Source organism: Callospermophilus lateralis, chromosome 1 (genome assembly GCF_048772815.1).
Source record: "Callospermophilus lateralis isolate mCalLat2 chromosome 1, mCalLat2.hap1, whole genome shotgun sequence".
NCBI lineage: Eukaryota > Metazoa > Chordata > Mammalia > Rodentia > Sciuridae > Callospermophilus > Callospermophilus lateralis.
Genome location: NC_135305.1, coordinates 7,279,030 through 7,294,890, shown reverse-complemented (window position 1 = coordinate 7,294,890; position 15,861 = coordinate 7,279,030). Strand labels below are relative to the sequence as shown.

Genomic DNA, 15,861 nt, shown 5'->3' with positions numbered 1-15,861 from the left:
GTGGCCTACCAGTCACAGGGAGGCAGCGATGGGGACCCAAGAGAATGAGGAGTTCATAAGGAAGAGCCCCGCTTCCTCTCTTCCCAAGGACTGCCACAGGCTGGTGGACAGGGAGCCATTCCAGCTGCGCTGCTTGGCGGCAGTGTGTGGCTGTGCCCCTGGCAGGGACTGCCTGTGTGCCGTGCTGTCTGCCTACGCGCACCGCTGTGCCCAGGAGGGCGCCCTGCTGTCCTGGAGGAACCAGACTCTCTGCCGTGAGCCCCTGCCCAGGCAGCCCTACCTCACGCTCCCTCCCACCTCCTCCTTCTGGCCCCTTCTAGGAGAAGCTGGAGAGGGCAGGAACCTCTGACCTTAGGGGGTTGCTGGGCTTTTCTTCCTGGGGAAGCACAGCGGGGGTATGCTCCAGAGGGGTTGACTATGCTCCTGATATGCACATGTCCCTGGGTCCAGCTATCCTGTGTCCTGGTGGCCAAGAGTACCAGGAGTGCGCTCCAGTGTGTGGCCACCATTGCGGAGAGCCAGAGGATTGTAAGGAGCTGACCAGTTGTGTGGCTGGTTGTAACTGCCCCCCTGGCCTGCTGTGGGACCCCGAGGGCCAGTGTGTCCCCCCCAGTTTGTGCTCCTGCCAGCTTGGAGCCCATCGTTACACCCCTGGCAGTGTCACCATGAAGGACTGCAATCGCTGGTGAGGATGATGGCTTGGGGGACAAGAGAAAGAATGTGGGCTGAAGAGGGAGGGCTGGAGAGGAGGGGCTGATCATTGCAGGCTGGGGTGCTGGGAGGTGCAGCGCTCAGGGCTCCGGCCTCAGAGCTGGGTTTCCGCTCAGTGAAACGGATCTGGTGCCTAGGTCCCCAGCGTCTGGGTTCCTTAGACTCTCACCAGAGCAGACCAGCAGCCTGGAGGCTGAATCTCTGCTGGGCCTGCCTCTTTCCCCTTCCACCCTCCCGCAGCATCTGCCAGGAGAGGGGCCTCTGGAACTGCACCGCCCACCACTGCGCCCTGCAGCGTGCATTCTGCCCCGGGGAACTTGTCCACGCTCCTGGAGCCTGCCTCCTCACCTGTGACAGCCCCAGTGACAACCACTCCTGCCCCATGGGCAGCACTGATGGCTGTGTCTGCCCTCCAGGCACCGTGCTGCTGGTGAGGCTGGGAGGGGATGGGATGGGGCACCAGAGTGGCCTTCCCAGCACCAGGGCACTGTTCTCTTCCCCTAGCTGCCCAAAACAGTGTCCCCACTCTCTGCCCAGGATGAGCGCTGTGTACCTCCTGATCTCTGTCCCTGCCGTCACAGTGGGCAGTGGTACCCACCTAATGCCACCATCCAGGACAACTGCAACACTTGGTATGCCCAGCCCCCCTGGCCTACACCCTTCTGGCCTTGTGACTACTGGCTCTCCAAACACAATGCTTCCTCCCACTAGAATGAGCTGGGGTGATAGTTGGGGTAGGGCATCTGGGCTGGGCTGGGCACTGGGGACCTCTGGGATCTTCCACACTGGAGTCCCATCTAGAGTCACAGGAATCTGGATCAGTTGCCTCCCCTGCTACAGCTCAGGTCCCTTCCTCAGTGACTCTGTCCCTGCCCCTTGCCCACAGTGTGTGCCAGGGCCGACAGTGGCATTGCACAGGCCAGCTGTGCAGTGGATGGTGCCAGGCATCGGGTGCCCCCCACTATGTGACGTTCGATGGGCTGACACTCACCTTCCCCGGAGCCTGCGAGTATCTGCTGGTTCGAGAGGCCAGTGGCCGCTTCAGCATCTCTGCCCAGAACCTGCCCTGCGGGGCCAGCGGCCTCACCTGCACCAAGGCACTGGCCGTGCGTCTGGAGAGCACTACTGTGCACATGCTCAGAGGTGGCCGTGACATTGCAAGGAGACCCTGGCAGGGGGTGGGGGGGCACTCCAGCACAGTATAACAGCCACACACCAGTGTGGCCAAAGTCCAGGTTCCTAGGTCGAGTCCTCACTGGGCTTGGTTGTCCTCAGAGGGGTGGGACGGGTGGCTCTCCTCCTGGTTGGAATCATAATTTCTCAGATAAACCAGGCTCCAGAGAAGTCTAATGACTTTCCTAAGGTCACAGAGGTAGAGAGGCTAAAGGAGGTTTGAAGGGGAAGCAGGCAGGGCTTCATGGGACCTGGGAGGCTCTTCACTCCAAGCTGGCCCTGAACACCTTTCCTTCTCTCCAGGCCGGGCAGTGACGGTGAACGGGGTGAGTGTAACACCCCCCAAGGCCTACACAGGCCCAGGGATGAGTCTGCACCGTGCAGGCCTCTTCCTGCTGCTGACCACACGCCTGGGCCTCACCCTGCTCTGGGACGGAGGTTAGGCCCCACCCTTATGCACCTGACCCACACCCAGCCTTAGTACTGGATGGACTGGACGCCCCCCAAACCCTTCCTCCCTGCACCTGCCCAGCTCTGAGATCAGGGCTGAGCTTCCAACAACCCTCAAAGGCAGATATCCAGTGTAACAGCCAGACCAGGATCTTTGGCCTCCCCTGCCCTGCTGGCCTCCACCAGGCACCCCCAGCCCAACACCACCCCCACCTCACTGCCCGAACAAGTGGTCAGAGTTTCCAAATTATGTTTTCATCCTGTTTTTCTTCATTATGAAAGCAATGCTGCCTCACCCAAGAAATATTTAGAAAATACCAAGTTTTAGGAAGAAGAAATGAAAATAGATTCAACATTCTACCACCCAAACACAAGCAGTTGGCGTTTTAGAAACAGAACTCTCAGTGAGAAATTGAGGGAAGCCAAAATAACCCTGTAGGGACTCGGCGCGGCAGAGCCAGGCTGCCTCTAGTCCTTGCCACCAGGACTCTGGTGTGGGAAAGCCTCAGCCCGTCCTGGTTTCCCATCCGGAATGCAGCCAGATGGGGAATTTTCCAAACTTAGTTTTGTTTTCCCCCTTGTGGTACCAGAGATTGAACCCAGGGGTGCTCTACTATTGAACTACATCCCCAGCACTTCTTAATATATCTTGAGACAGGTTCTCACCAAGTGGCTCAGGCTGGCCTTGAACTTACCACCTTCCTGCCTCAGCCTCCCTAGGCTCTGGGATTAAGGCACCAACCTAAGTTTGCTTAGGAAACTAGGCTTTTACTTCTGGCCCTTCCTCTCTAATGTCTGTCTCTTCATTTATGACCACCAATTAACCCACCCCCCAGAAAAGAGGGAACCGGCACTCTCTGTTGGGTGGGGGTACCCATGCTGGGCAGTATTATGTCCCTGGGTCTTCTCCTGACCTCAGCCCTGATGAAGGGTACCAGGGTCATTTTTTTACAATGATGCCACCAGGCACCCGGGTCCTGATACAGCTGTCCCCACACTTCCGTGGTCGTGTGGCTGGGCTATGTGGAGACTTTGATGGAGACGCCAGTAATGACCTGCGGAGTCGCCAAGGAGTCCTGGAGCCCACAGCTGAGCTGGCTGCCCACTCCTGGCGCCTCAGTGCGCTCTGCCCCGAGCCAGGAGACCTGCCACACCCCTGCACGGTGCGCTCGGGCAGACAGCGGGAGGGATGGTGGGCCTGCCAGAGCTCAGGGCTGGGGCAGGTGTCTGGTTGGCCCAGGGAGCTGGAGATGGTGCCCTGTGCTGCAGGTAAACACACACCGCGCAGCCTGGGCCCGTGCCCGCTGCGGAGTGATGCTCCAGCAGCTCTTCGTCCCATGCCACACAGAGGTGCCCCCACAGCAGCACTACGAGTGGTGTGTGTACGACACCTGTGGGTGAGGAAGGCTGGCCAGAGTGGGGGGCAGTGGGTGTGTGGGGGCAGCACGGGGCTGCTGAGCCGACTGCTTCCTCCCACAGCTGCGATTCAGGGGGCGACTGTGAGTGCCTGTGCTCTGCCATTGCCGCCTACGCAGATGAGTGTGCCCGGCATGGGCACCATGTGCGCTGGCGCAGCCAGGAGCTCTGCCGTGAGTGTTCCCAACTCTCAGACTTGTCACCTGCATGGCCCTTGAACAGTGCTTAGCCTGCCCCGCCAGCTGGACACTTAGTCAGAAGTTCAAACATGTGCTACACGCTTACCATGTGCCAGACACTTCCAGATGAACCAAACATGCAAGAATGTCTGTCCCACAGGGCCGATGTGTCCCACATCACCTTGGGAGGGTCTCAGCCAAGGTCTACAATATGAACTCTGTGCCCTCCATAGGTGTCACCTTGGGCTGACTCACCTGGTACGCTTGTACCTGAGTGAGCTGAGCCTCTCTCCCTCCACCCAGCCCTGCAGTGTGAAGGGGGACAAGTATATGAGGCCTGTGGCCCCACCTGTCCTCCCGCCTGCCCTACCCACCATGCTGAGCCTGGATGGCACTGCCGGGCCATTGCCTGTGTGGAGGGCTGCTTTTGCCCCAACGGGACTCTGCTGCATGGTGCGTAGTCAGAAAGGCCAGAGGGGAGGGGACATCCCTGGGGAAGTGTCCTGCATGGATGGCATTTGTGTGGGGACCATCCAGCTGTGTGATGGGAAAGGGCCACCTGACCATGGTGGTGGGCTGGGCCAGGGCCACTGTGCCCCCTTCACTCTGGAGTCCTGTGCTCTGTGATCTCAGGAGGAATCTGCATGGAGCCATCTGCCTGTCCCTGTGAGTGGGGTGGCAGCTTCTTCCCACCAGGGACTGTGCTGCAGAAGGACTGTGGGAACTGGTAAGTGGGGAGTACCTGGGTGAACCCTGTGCCCCTGGACTGGCCACGCCCAGCCGTGGCTGATCCCAGGATACCATATTCAGCACTTGCCGGGAAAGCCAGTGGCATTGTGGGGGTGACAGTGCCCCCTGTGAGGAGCTGGTGCCTGACTGTGCCGAAGGAGAGTCTCCCTGCCAGGGAAGTGGGCACTGTATTCCACATGAGTGGCTTTGTGACAACCAGGACGACTGTGGCGATGGCTCAGATGAGGAGGGTGAGTGCTTTCACCTGTGTGACAGGCACAGGTAACTGAGTTCACTGGGTCTGCAGCAGGTGTCCCCAGGGTAGCTTCCTGAGCTGCTGCTTCCATGGCCAGCAGTTATGACTTGGGGAATGAGGGACAGGTAGGGAGTTCTGGTCCTTCTAGGGTTATGGATTTCTCTGACCCCAGCGTCCTGAGCCTGCCTGCTTACCCTATGCCAGGTTGCGCCACCCCAGGCTGTGTGGAGGGACAGATGTCATGCCGCTCCGGCCACTGTCTGCCCCTGTCCCTGCTCTGTGATGGGCAGGATGACTGTGGAGATGGCACAGATGAACAGGGCTGCCCATGTCCCTATGACTCGCTGGCCTGTGCTGATGGGCGCTGCCTGCCCCTCACCCTGCTGTGTGATGGGCATCCCGACTGTCCAGACGCCGCTGATGAGGAGTCCTGTTTGGGTTAGTTGTTTCTGCTCTGGACTTGGGCCCACCAGGCACACTCTCCTACCAGGCCCAGCTCCTGGTTGCCCCAACCTCGCCCGCCCACTTCTTTGCCAGGTTATATATTGCCTGTGAAGCTGGTACCTGTGAGTGGGGGCACCCCAAGTAGTGAGAAAAGGGGGCAGTGTTCTGGAACCAGCTCCTCCTTTCTGGTTGCAGGGCAGGTGAACTGCATCCCTGGGGAAGTGTCCTGTATGGACGGCACTTGTGTGGGGACCATCCAGCTGTGTGATGGAGTTTGGGACTGCCCAGATGGAGCCGACGAGGGGCCTGGATACTGCCCGCTGCCCTCTCTGCCTGTGCCCCCAGCTGGCACCATGCCTGGCCCCTCTACTGGCTCCCTGGAAGGTGCCTCAAGTCCACTGGGCAGTGCCAGCCCTGGTGAGTCTCCTGGAGAAGATGGGGTGGGAAAGCTGGGGAGGATGGGGATGGGACCACAGAGGAAGGCATGTGGGTGGTGCTTTGGGGATGAAGACAAAAGAGGTGGAGGGCATTTGAGGGGAACTGAGGTCCAGCCTCATTTTCTGTACCCAAGGCCTTCTCTGAGTTAGGGGAAATCTGAGGGAAGTTCTTGAACAGGGAGAAATTTGGGGACACCAATAGGACAACAGAATACAGGGGTGGGTTGGACACCAGGAGGGACTGAAGGTGGGGAGAGCTGGCTCAGGTAAGGGGCAGGACGACTGGAGCCTGGAGCCGGGAGATGAGCCAGGAGCTGCTGTGGGAGGGCGAGACCCGCCTGCGGAAGCCGGTCCACTCCCGCGGGGTCTAGTGCAGCCCCCCACCCCCACCCCAACCAGCGCCGAGCTGCGGCCCCTTGGAGTTTCTGTGCGGCAGCGGAGAGTGCACCCCGCGGGGCTGGCGCTGCGACCAGGAGGAGGACTGCGCCGATGGCAGCGATGAGCTGGGCTGCGGTGGGCCCTGCGCGCTGCACCACGCGCCCTGTGCCCGCGGCCCACACTGCGTGTCCCCCGGGGAACTGTGCGACGGCGTGCCGCAGTGCCCCGACGGCTCTGACGAGGGCCCAGACGCCTGTGGTGAGAGTCGCCCCTATCCTGCGCGGCCCTCCCCAAGCACCCCCTGCGCACAGCTAGACAGTGACTTAGGTTGGAGACATCAGTCTGAGCAACGTTTGTGTTCCTTTGATTTTTTTTTTTTTTTTTTTTTTTTTGTACCAGGGATTGAATCCAGGACACTTAGCCACTGAGCCACATCCCCAGCCCCTTTTTTTTTTTTTTTTTTGTATTTTATTTAGAGACTCACTTTATTTAGGGGTCTCACTGAGTTGCTTAGGGCTTTGTAAAGTGGCTGAGGTTGGCTCTGAGCATGCTCTGAAAGGCTGGGATTACAGGCGTGACCAGCGAGACCCGCCCTTTGATCTTTTTAATGAAATTTTCTTTGCCCTCCTTCCCAGGCCCAGTGGAGAAGGAAGGGGCTTTTGGTTTGGGACAAGAAAGGACAAGAGAGTGGGTGTTGGCTCTGAGGGCCTAGGGAGTGGGTCTGTTTGTAGGGCTCCCCTGTCCCCATTTTCTCAGCATCCCACCTGGGTTGAACCCCTGTAAGCCCTGACAAGTTGGTCTTTCTGGTCCTGGCCACTTCCCCTGCTACGGCTGGCTCCTCCCCAGAATCCACCCCTCCTACACTCCTCCAAGTGTTTCTTCGGATATGGGGAGCCCCATGCTGGCTCTGCCTCCTGCCTGCCCTCCTCCTCCAGTGCCTTCAGGCCCTCCCTGCCAGCCCTTCTGCAGAGAGGGAGTAGGAGGGGACAGGAGCACAGCAGGACGCTTTTTACTGTGCCCACAGGTTCCACCCAGCCTCCCCTGTGCCATGGCCTCTTGCCCTGTGGTTTGGCTCCCTGGCTGTGTCTGAATCCTGAGCAGCACTGCAATGGGATCCCTGACTGTCCCCAGGGCGAGGATGAGCTGGACTGTGGTATGAACACTTCTCATGGGTCTGCAGCTGGTGCTTGCCCAGAGGTAGCTGCAACTCCCTGCAAACTGTTTTTTCTCTTGCTCCCCAGAGGGTCTGCCAGCCCCAGGAAGACTCAACAGGACAGAATTTCCCTGCCCAGAATACTCCTGCCCCAATGGCGGCTGCCTTGGTTTTCACCTGGTGAGGGTCAGGAAGGGGAGGTGGCAGGCAGAGCCGTGCACCAATGCAGAAGCCCTGAGCCTGTTGCTCCCCCAGGTGTGTGATGGGCAGCCCAACTGTGAGTTGGCAGGAGAGGCAGGACTCTCCCCGGAAGAACAGGGCTGTGGGACCTGGGGTCCCTGGAGCCCATGGGGGCCGTGCAGCCAGACCTGTGGGCTGGGGGTGCAGAGCCAAAGCCGCAGCTGTTCCCCATCTGGGCTGTTGGTGCTGCAGCACTGCCCAGGCCCCGCCCACCTGTCACAGGCCTGCTTTATCAAGGCCTGCCCAGGTAAGGGGCTGGGGACACAAGGGAGCGACTGTGGGACAGTGGAGCCTGGAGAGAGGAGAGAGGAGAAAGGAAAGGCCCCCTGGCCTTCAACCCTGCCTTGCACTCCCACCCCCTCCCGCCCCATCCCTCCCCTCACAGTGGATGGTGAATGGAGCTCCTGGTCCTCCTGGTCTCTGTGCTCTGAGCCTTGTGGGGGCACCAGGACAAGACAGCGGCAGTGCCACCCACCCCAGAATGGGGGCCAAGCCTGTGCCCTTCTGCCCGGGGGCCCTCATAGCACCCGTCAGACTGGTGAGTGGAAGGGAGAGGGCACAGGTGGGGAGCGGGGGGCTGCTGGGGGCACACTTGTCCTTGCTGCTGTTCCTCCCTCCCCAGTCTCTGACCCCACTCTCAGAGCCCTGCCCTCAGGATGGCTGTCCCAATGCCACCTGTTCTGGGGAGCTGGTGTTCCAGCCTTGTGCCCCCTGCCCTCTGACCTGCGATGACATCTCTGGCCAGGCTATCTGCTCACCCCACAGGCCCTGCAGCAGCCCAGGTGAGGGGGCTCCCGGATCAGGGTCTGTGGAGGCCGCAGTGTCTGCCTGGAAACCTCACCCTGCTTCTTCCCTAGGCTGTTGGTGCCCAGAAGGGCAGGTGCTGGGCAGTGAGGGGCAGTGTGTGTGGCCCCGGCAGTGCCCCTGCCTGGTGGATGGTGCCCGCTACTGGCCTGGGCAGCATATCAAAGCCAACTGTCAGCTCTGTGTCTGCCAAGATGGGAGGCCCCGGCGCTGCCGGCCCAACCCAGACTGTGCCAGTGAGTACCCCGCATCCTGTGGCCCTTCTCTCAAGGTCCCTTGTCTCCTCCCAGCTGGGCACTCACCTCTGCCTCCTGGCCCTAATTCTTGCCCTCTCTCAGTAAACTGTGGCTGGTCCTCCTGGTCCCCCTGGGCCGAGTGCCTGGGCCCCTGTGGGAGCCAGAGCATCCAGTGGTCCTTCCGGAGCCCCAACAACCCCCGACTCTCCGGCCGAGGTCGCCAGTGCCGAGGCATCCACCGCAAGGCTCGCAGGTACCAGCAGGGACCTTGCCCTCGCCTTCACGCTCGCTCTTCCTGCAGCCCCTTCCCACGAGAGAGCCCAAATCACAACACTGCTCAGTGCCCTCCCAGCCTAAACCCCAGGACCCCCTGGAGACCCAGCCTTTTCCTCATTTAGTGCTGTGCCATCTAGATCCAAAGCAGGGCAAACGGAGCCCACACATGCAGCTCGACAAATGCAGGAGTGGGAATGGGTCCCCTGTGTCTCTGGAGGTGTGCGGGGTGAAGCTTTTGGGGGACAGCCATTTCTGCCTGCACACCCTGCTGGGACCAGCTCTTCTGGCTGGTGGAGCTGGCACAAATTGCTTCCCCAATTTGCGGCCTGTTGCAATTTCTGGAATTCAGGAGTGGGATGGGGTTCAAGGTGATGAGCAGACATTAACCCTGGATTTTTCCAGTCTTATCACTTGAAGTCCCCAGTCCTGAAATACCCTCAATCCAGGCAAACCAGGAGGGTGATCACTGTTAGTGAGCCCTCCCCATGCTGAGGCTGCCCTTCCTCCCCAGGTGCCAGACGCAGCCTTGTGAGGGCTGTAAGCAGCAGGGCCACACACACCAGGTCGGGGAGCGCTGGCGTGGGGGCCCCTGTAGGGTATGCCAGTGTCTGCATATGGGCACCGTGCATTGCTCCCCCTATTGCCCGCTGGGCAGCTGTCCCCAGGTGAGGCCCTGGGAGCCTGGAGGGGTGGTGGGAGGCTAGGCTTGTGGAGGCCAATGGAGTGGGTTAGAGGTGGGCAAGTGGCTAATTTCTGTGCTCCACAGGGTTGGATCCTGGTGGAGGGAGTAGGAGAATCGTGTTGCCACTGTGCCCTGCCTGGTAAGTGGGTCTGGGTAGTAGCAGAAGGGGCCAAGGGGAGGAGGACTTTAGGAGGGAATTGGGGGTGGTCCAGCTTCCTTATTCTAAAAGTGTACCTATAGGCTGATGAGGTTGGGATCAAGCCAGCGCACACACGGTTGTACATGTTGTTCACTGGACAATTTTTGCCAGCAGTGGGGACTAGACTCCAGCCCCAGGACTGCTTCCATCCAGAGGCAGCCCCTTTCTAATGCCCACAAGGTTGTAATTAATGACAGCAGTCCTGGGTTAGCAACTGCACCTGCTCTATCCTAGTCCTAAAGTGGCTTTGCACTGACAGTTTTATTCTGTGTGCTCTGAATATTCAGTGGAAACATGTAAAACCTTCATTCATACAAAGGGAAAGAGATGTCCTTTCCCGCTGGGGTGGTCCTGGGATTTCTGGGCTGTCATGGGAGAGAAAGTGCTCCAAATGGGAAGGACCTTGCTGAGCGAGGGGCTGGCGAGAGCCTCTCTGGGTCTCTTCCTCCTGACTCTTGGGTCTCCCTACACAGCAGAGAATCAGACAGTGCCTCCAACAGCCACTCCTGCCCCTGCTCCAGCCCCCAGTCCCCAGACGGGTCCCCCTCTGGTCACCTATGTTCTGCCTCCCCCAGGAGGTAAGGACCCAGCTGAGAGGGGTGCCCTGGGAGGGAAGCAGACCACTGGGAGTGCTGAGGAAGTGTCCCATCTCCAGCTCTGCCCTTCCTGCCCCTGTCCTGGGTCAGGGTCACCTGTGGCCCTTTTCTTCCCCAGATCCCTTTATGGCATGCCTCTGGCACCCCCTCCTGCCCTCCTCCAACCTCCCCTCCTGCCCTCCTCCAACCTCCCCTCCTGCCCCCAGATGCCTGCTACTCTCCCCTGGGCCTGGCTCTGCCCCCGGGGAGTCTGTGGACATGGTCAAGGCAGCTGGAGCACCCCACCTGGGCTGCCCTCCTGGGGGCTCCCACCAAAGGGCCTGGCCCCAGAGCAGGTGCTTATGCTGAGTGGCACACCGGGCCACCCTTCCTGCAGCTGGACCTGCTCCAGCCCCGGAACCTCACTGGTCAGTGAGGAGGAGGGGGTGGGGGAGGATGTGGGGGGGAGCTGCCTCCTTCAGCTCTGACTCCGCCCTCGGCCCGGCCCCTCCAGGCGTCATCGAGTGGGGGCCCACCTCCTCCAGCCCACATGTCAGCAGCTTCTCGCTTCAGTTCGGCACTGATGGTCTACACTGGCAGGACTACCATGACCTCCTGCCTGGCACCTTGTCCCCACCCAAGGTACTAAATGCCCAAGGCCTCTCAGGCCAGTGACCCAACATCCCCTTTGTGGATTCCACAACCTCTGTACTCCTGGGCCTTTCCGTCTCCCCAAGGGACAGTCCTTGCATTAGTTGCTTAAGGAATAACTGGTAAGTAATAGGGACTATATTCTGTGGAATAGAGGGGCGGAGTGTCACTGTCGAGTCCAAGTCCAGGAACACAAAGCTCTCCAGCAGCCTGGGAAGGGGGAAGGTGGGGACACACTAAATTCACAGGGGGCCTTGGAGGCCCAGACCCACGTGTGTCCATATGGAGCAGCCCGGGTGCGGCCCTCTCTGCGGGGTTGGCTCCGCCGCCTGGAGACAGGCCCACAACCTGGGAGGATCAGTCCACAGGTATTCCCTCTGACCTGTTTAAGGAGTACCTGCTCTGTGCCCAGTGCTGGGCTGTCCCTGTGGTCACAGCTCTGAGTGGGACCTGGCCCTGCCATGAGAATCCTGCCACCTCAGTGGGAGGAGCTTAGGCCAGGACCAGACCCCCTGCAGCCTTGAGGGACTAGGTGGCTACAACCAGGGGGACATGGGCTCTGGCAGAGGCAGGATTTTTGTGAAGATTGAGCAGAGAGGGGGGGGTCACTTAGTAGGGCCACAACGGCAGCCTGAACAAGAGGCAGGACTCGGTCAGCAGGCACCTTGTGCTTCAGTCTTTCCCCAGGAACTGGGAAGATGTGGCCTCCAAGGTGTGGGCCTTCAGCCGGATGGTGCAGGCAAGGTACATCAGGGTGTGGCCACACAGTGTCCCCCACAGCGACAGGCAGCCTGGCTTCTTCCTGTGGGTGGAGCTCCTGGGCTGTGAGCCAGGTACAGGCTGGGCTGGGAGCGGGAGGACCAGGAGGGAGCAGGGGGATGGCGGAAGCCCTCACACCACCCCCTACCCACAGTGTCCCCACCAGTGCCCCCGTGCCCAGGGGCTGGGCACCGCTGTGCCAGTGGTGACTGTGCTCTGCGGGGGGTGCCATGTGACAGTGCTGCAGACTGTGAGGATGGCTCTGACGAGGAGGGCTGCGGGCCCCTGCCTGTGGACACTAGCAGGTATCCTGGGTCTGGCCTGGACTTGGAGGGACAGCCCTGCATTTCCTTCCACCCAGGGGCCCACAGACCCTCATGCCAGGAGCTGCATCTGGGCACCCTGAGGCCCTTTCCCCACGGTCTCTCAGGTTCTAGACCTCTCCTAGTCTGGTCTTCAGTGGTTCTCAAATATGGCCCTTGGGCCAGCGGCACCGGAAACTTGTTAGACAGGCAGATTCTCGGGGTGGACCCAGAGATGCGTGCTTCACAGGTCCTCCTGGTGATTCAACACAGCAAACTGAGCACCACTTAGCAGGCAGCATCCTTCCTGAATGCCCAGACCTCGCCCAGAGACCCCTGACTCCTCCTGGTTGTGGGGGGTGCTCCGGCTGGGAGAGCCCCTGGAGCTCCCTCTGTGATTTTTCTTCTCAGAGTCCATTCCACAGCCAGGACCCCAACCTTCTTCTCCACCCAGCCGGGACCACTGCCTCCCCAGCCTAGTGAGGTGAGTGGGAAGCTGCAGACCCAGCAGGTGGGGTGCAAGGATGGGGGCGGCCTCTCTGCCCCCACAGCACTGCTCCTGCACCTGCGTCTTCCTCTCTCTCCATTCATTCAGCATTTCCTCTACTTGTCTTCCTTGGTGCTGCTCCGTCAGGCTTTTAGTCAGGAGCATTCTGGGGACCACCAGCTCAGTGCCAGGTGGGGAGCAGGGGCCCAGAGGGACAGAGGAAAGTGCAGAGAAGCACAGGGAAGGCCTCTGTCCTGGAGGAATTTGGAGACAAAAGACCCGTGCCCCTGGAGGGGAGGCTGTGCTCATAGGGCAGTGCCAGGGCATCTTCTCTGGGAGCCAGGGGGAGCATTGTGCCAAGGTGTCCCCAGAGGCACCCTGGACAAGGCTTGAAACAAGGGGGATGAGTGGAGAAGAGGGTCCTTTCTTGCTGACTGCACGAGGTGGCTGAGCCCTCTCCTTCTCAGGGTCTGGAAGAGACTGACCGCTGGCATCCCAAGCAGGGTTCGTCCATGCCCCCCACAGGTATGTGTGCCAACTCCATTCTCCCTCCCCATGCCCCTGTCACCATCTGTGTCTGCCCTTCCAGAGATAGGGGCAGTGATGTCTCCGAGGTTCAAGTGCCCTGACCCCTGACTTTATCCCCAAAACGGAGAGAGCTGCAGGGTTGATTCAGGGAAACACTGGTCACCTTGGTCATAGCCAGGTCCTGCCCTGCTCACCCTCCTGGATTCAAGGGAATATTCCAGGCCAGCTTTTAGGGCTGCACCTGGACCACCTGCAGTGTGACCACCTCCCTCAGGCTCTGGCCGGGATAGGTCTCCCCTTTGGGAGTGGGAGGCCACTTGGCTTGGACACCCTCTGCTCACCCACTTGAATAGCCAGGCACTTTTCTAAAGTGTTAGCTGACAGGAAATACTCGTAAATGGGCTTGAGAGTGGGCAGGGTCACCAGGTTGGCATGTTCCTAAACAGGAAAGGATGGGGTCCCAGCCTGGTCATGTGCCAGCCTCCCCAGAGCTACTAACCACTCGCCAGCACGGTGGTCCCTGGAGGCCCTCCTCTGTCAGACAGCAGGCATATCCTGGCTCTCCTGCTCCCGGGCAGACCTTGGACACACTGTGCCGCCTGCCTAAGCCTTGGCTTCCTCTCCTGTGGGACCGTCGGGCCTGGGGGCAATCTCTGAGCCCCTCAAGGGGTCCTGATGACAGCTGTCCACAAGGCCAGCTGGCCCATGGCTGTGTCTTTTGTGAAAAGCAGATGAAGACCCCTCAGATCCACAAACCTGTACTCGTGGGATGAATTCTAGTCTCATTCTAAGTCTGGTTCTTGAAAAAAGCCTGTCTTTGAAGATGACTCTCTTGCAAAGAAAATGAGTATCTCAACACTCTTCACTGTAGTGCCACAAAGTCAAAACTAGTTTGTTTGGCTTTTGTGCAGCAGTAGCAATGGGCTCATCTTGAGTCTTGCTAGCGTTCTCTTGTTCTGCTGCTGTGTTTAAATGACCTCAGTTCTTTTTCTCCCCTAAATGACCTATCTTATAGAGAGTTTGAACTTGAAAGTTGCCATAAGTGTCTTTTTTTTGGGGGGGGGAGTGGGTAACCCCATTTAGAGACAGCTGAGTTGCTTAGGGCCTCACTAAGTTGCTGAGGTTGAATTTGTGATCATCCTGCCTCAGCCTCCCGAGTTGCTGGGATTACAGGCATGTTCCACCAAACCTGGCACCACAAGTGTCTTCTGTGACTAGAGTACAAACCTCAGATCAAAACTAAGTTTTCTTCTACTGTCACTTAAAACCCTTCTCGTGCTCTTTGGACTACCAAGAGCTGCTTTACTTTCTTTTCTCTTTTAATCTGAGGCCCCTGGAAGGTAGGGAATGGTCTGTGGCCCCTGTGATTACCCTGCACCACGCAGAAGCCTGGGACACCCTCTCCTGGGTCCTCTCATAGGAAGGGGAATTGGGCAGCCCTCATTTCTTCTCCCCTCTGCCCACAGAGAAGAGGCCAGTGAGCCCTGCCTCCGCCTCCGAAGCTCCTCACCCAAGTTCTGGGGAATCCGTGCAGACGGGGAGCAACACTCCCACATTCCATGCTGGGTTTCAGAGCCTGACACCAGGAATGGCAGCCATGACAGTGCTCCCCACACACCCCATGATTCCGATGACCCCTGCTGGTAAGCTCTGAGCTCTTCTACCTGGGCACAAAGCCTGTTGTGAGCCCCACTTCCCCATGAAGGGGCAGAAGCCCTGGGAGGTTGGTCGCTTTGCTCAAAATCACATGGATCAAGGTCATTTTGGTAGAACCAGGCCTACGACCCAAGTTTCCTGACCCCATTCGTTCCCTTTCTTTAATGCCAAGAGAGGCGGAAAGTGGGGCACCCCAGATGCCAAGAGGAGGAAGGTTGGGAACTGCTAAGAGGTGATCAGGGAGGAAGCACAGGGCCACGAGGTCCCTCCTCAGCTGGCTATGGTGGCACCCACAGGTCAGAGAGTTGCCCCCAGCCCCTTCCCACCCGTGCGATGCAGCCCCGGGCAGCTGCCCTGCAAGGTGCTGGGCTGCGTGGAGCCGGAGCAGCTGTGTGATGGGAAGGAGGACTGCCTGGACGGCGATGACGAGCGGCACTGCGGTGAGCCAAGGCCTGGGACCGCCAGAGGGCTTCAGACCTGAGGAGACACTGTGCCCATTTCCAGTCATGTGGGAGGATCTGAGAGAGCAGGGGGCAGCAAGAGAGGAGAGGAACTGAATATGAAAAATCCAGGAAGGTGAACCTCTCTAGAAATGGCAAAGAGAGGGAATAGGGTAGAGCTTGAGTCCCACCCTGTTTTATAAAATCTGTTGGACCTTTAAGGACACTCATTTACCCATCTATCCACATATCCACTCATCTATGTACCCACCCCTCTAACCACCCTCCCACCCTCCAGCCAGCCATCAAAGTAATCCCTATGATCAAAACCTGCTCTTCAATCAGGAAAAGAAAAGTCAAGTGCTAATCAATCACAGGAAGGGGCACCCCTGGGAGTCACCATTCCAGAATACAGAGCCTGTGTTAATCAGTTTCTCATTGCTGTAAAAATACACTTAAGGAGGAAGTACTTCTTTTGGCTAAGGTTTCAGGGATTTCTGTTCATTGGTCGACTGGCTCCAAGGCAGAAACATCATGGCAGAGGAGAGCTCGTCACAACATGGCAGCCATGAAGCACAGGGAGGGAAGGAGGGAGGGAGAGAGGTTGGAGACAAAATATAGCCATCCAGGCACACCCCCAGCAGCCTTCTCCCCCAGCTGGGACCCCCTCCTGAAGTTTCCACCACCTCTCACTAGGCCG

At 59.1% G+C, this 15,861-nt stretch overlaps 1 protein-coding gene across 1 annotated transcript in view; it reads left to right on the top strand.

Moving 5' to 3' along the window:
- Positions 1–15,861, top strand: part of LOC143392329 (SCO-spondin-like) — a 51,009-nt gene that overhangs the window by 7,466 nt on the left and 27,682 nt on the right. The window contains exons 16-46 of the mRNA XM_077107974.1: positions 89–254; positions 451–685; positions 952–1,141; positions 1,249–1,343; positions 1,598–1,854; positions 2,188–2,322; positions 3,301–3,497; positions 3,604–3,731; positions 3,814–3,923; positions 4,233–4,382; positions 4,563–4,656; positions 4,740–4,909; positions 5,119–5,352; positions 5,554–5,775; positions 6,195–6,431; positions 7,415–7,506; positions 7,582–7,813; positions 7,952–8,104; positions 8,208–8,348; positions 8,424–8,606; positions 8,709–8,859; positions 9,394–9,547; positions 9,649–9,703; positions 10,237–10,341; positions 10,566–10,766; positions 10,853–10,980; positions 11,666–11,822; positions 11,915–12,142; positions 13,000–13,062; positions 14,532–14,708; positions 15,018–15,161. Coding sequence (XP_076964089.1) covers positions 89–254; positions 451–685; positions 952–1,141; positions 1,249–1,343; positions 1,598–1,854; positions 2,188–2,322; positions 3,301–3,497; positions 3,604–3,731; positions 3,814–3,923; positions 4,233–4,382; positions 4,563–4,656; positions 4,740–4,909; positions 5,119–5,352; positions 5,554–5,775; positions 6,195–6,431; positions 7,415–7,506; positions 7,582–7,813; positions 7,952–8,104; positions 8,208–8,348; positions 8,424–8,606; positions 8,709–8,859; positions 9,394–9,547; positions 9,649–9,703; positions 10,237–10,341; positions 10,566–10,766; positions 10,853–10,980; positions 11,666–11,822; positions 11,915–12,142; positions 13,000–13,062; positions 14,532–14,708; positions 15,018–15,161 — 4,984 coding nt within the window. The remainder of the gene's footprint in view (positions 1–88; positions 255–450; positions 686–951; positions 1,142–1,248; positions 1,344–1,597; positions 1,855–2,187; positions 2,323–3,300; positions 3,498–3,603; positions 3,732–3,813; positions 3,924–4,232; positions 4,383–4,562; positions 4,657–4,739; positions 4,910–5,118; positions 5,353–5,553; positions 5,776–6,194; positions 6,432–7,414; positions 7,507–7,581; positions 7,814–7,951; positions 8,105–8,207; positions 8,349–8,423; positions 8,607–8,708; positions 8,860–9,393; positions 9,548–9,648; positions 9,704–10,236; positions 10,342–10,565; positions 10,767–10,852; positions 10,981–11,665; positions 11,823–11,914; positions 12,143–12,999; positions 13,063–14,531; positions 14,709–15,017; positions 15,162–15,861) is intronic.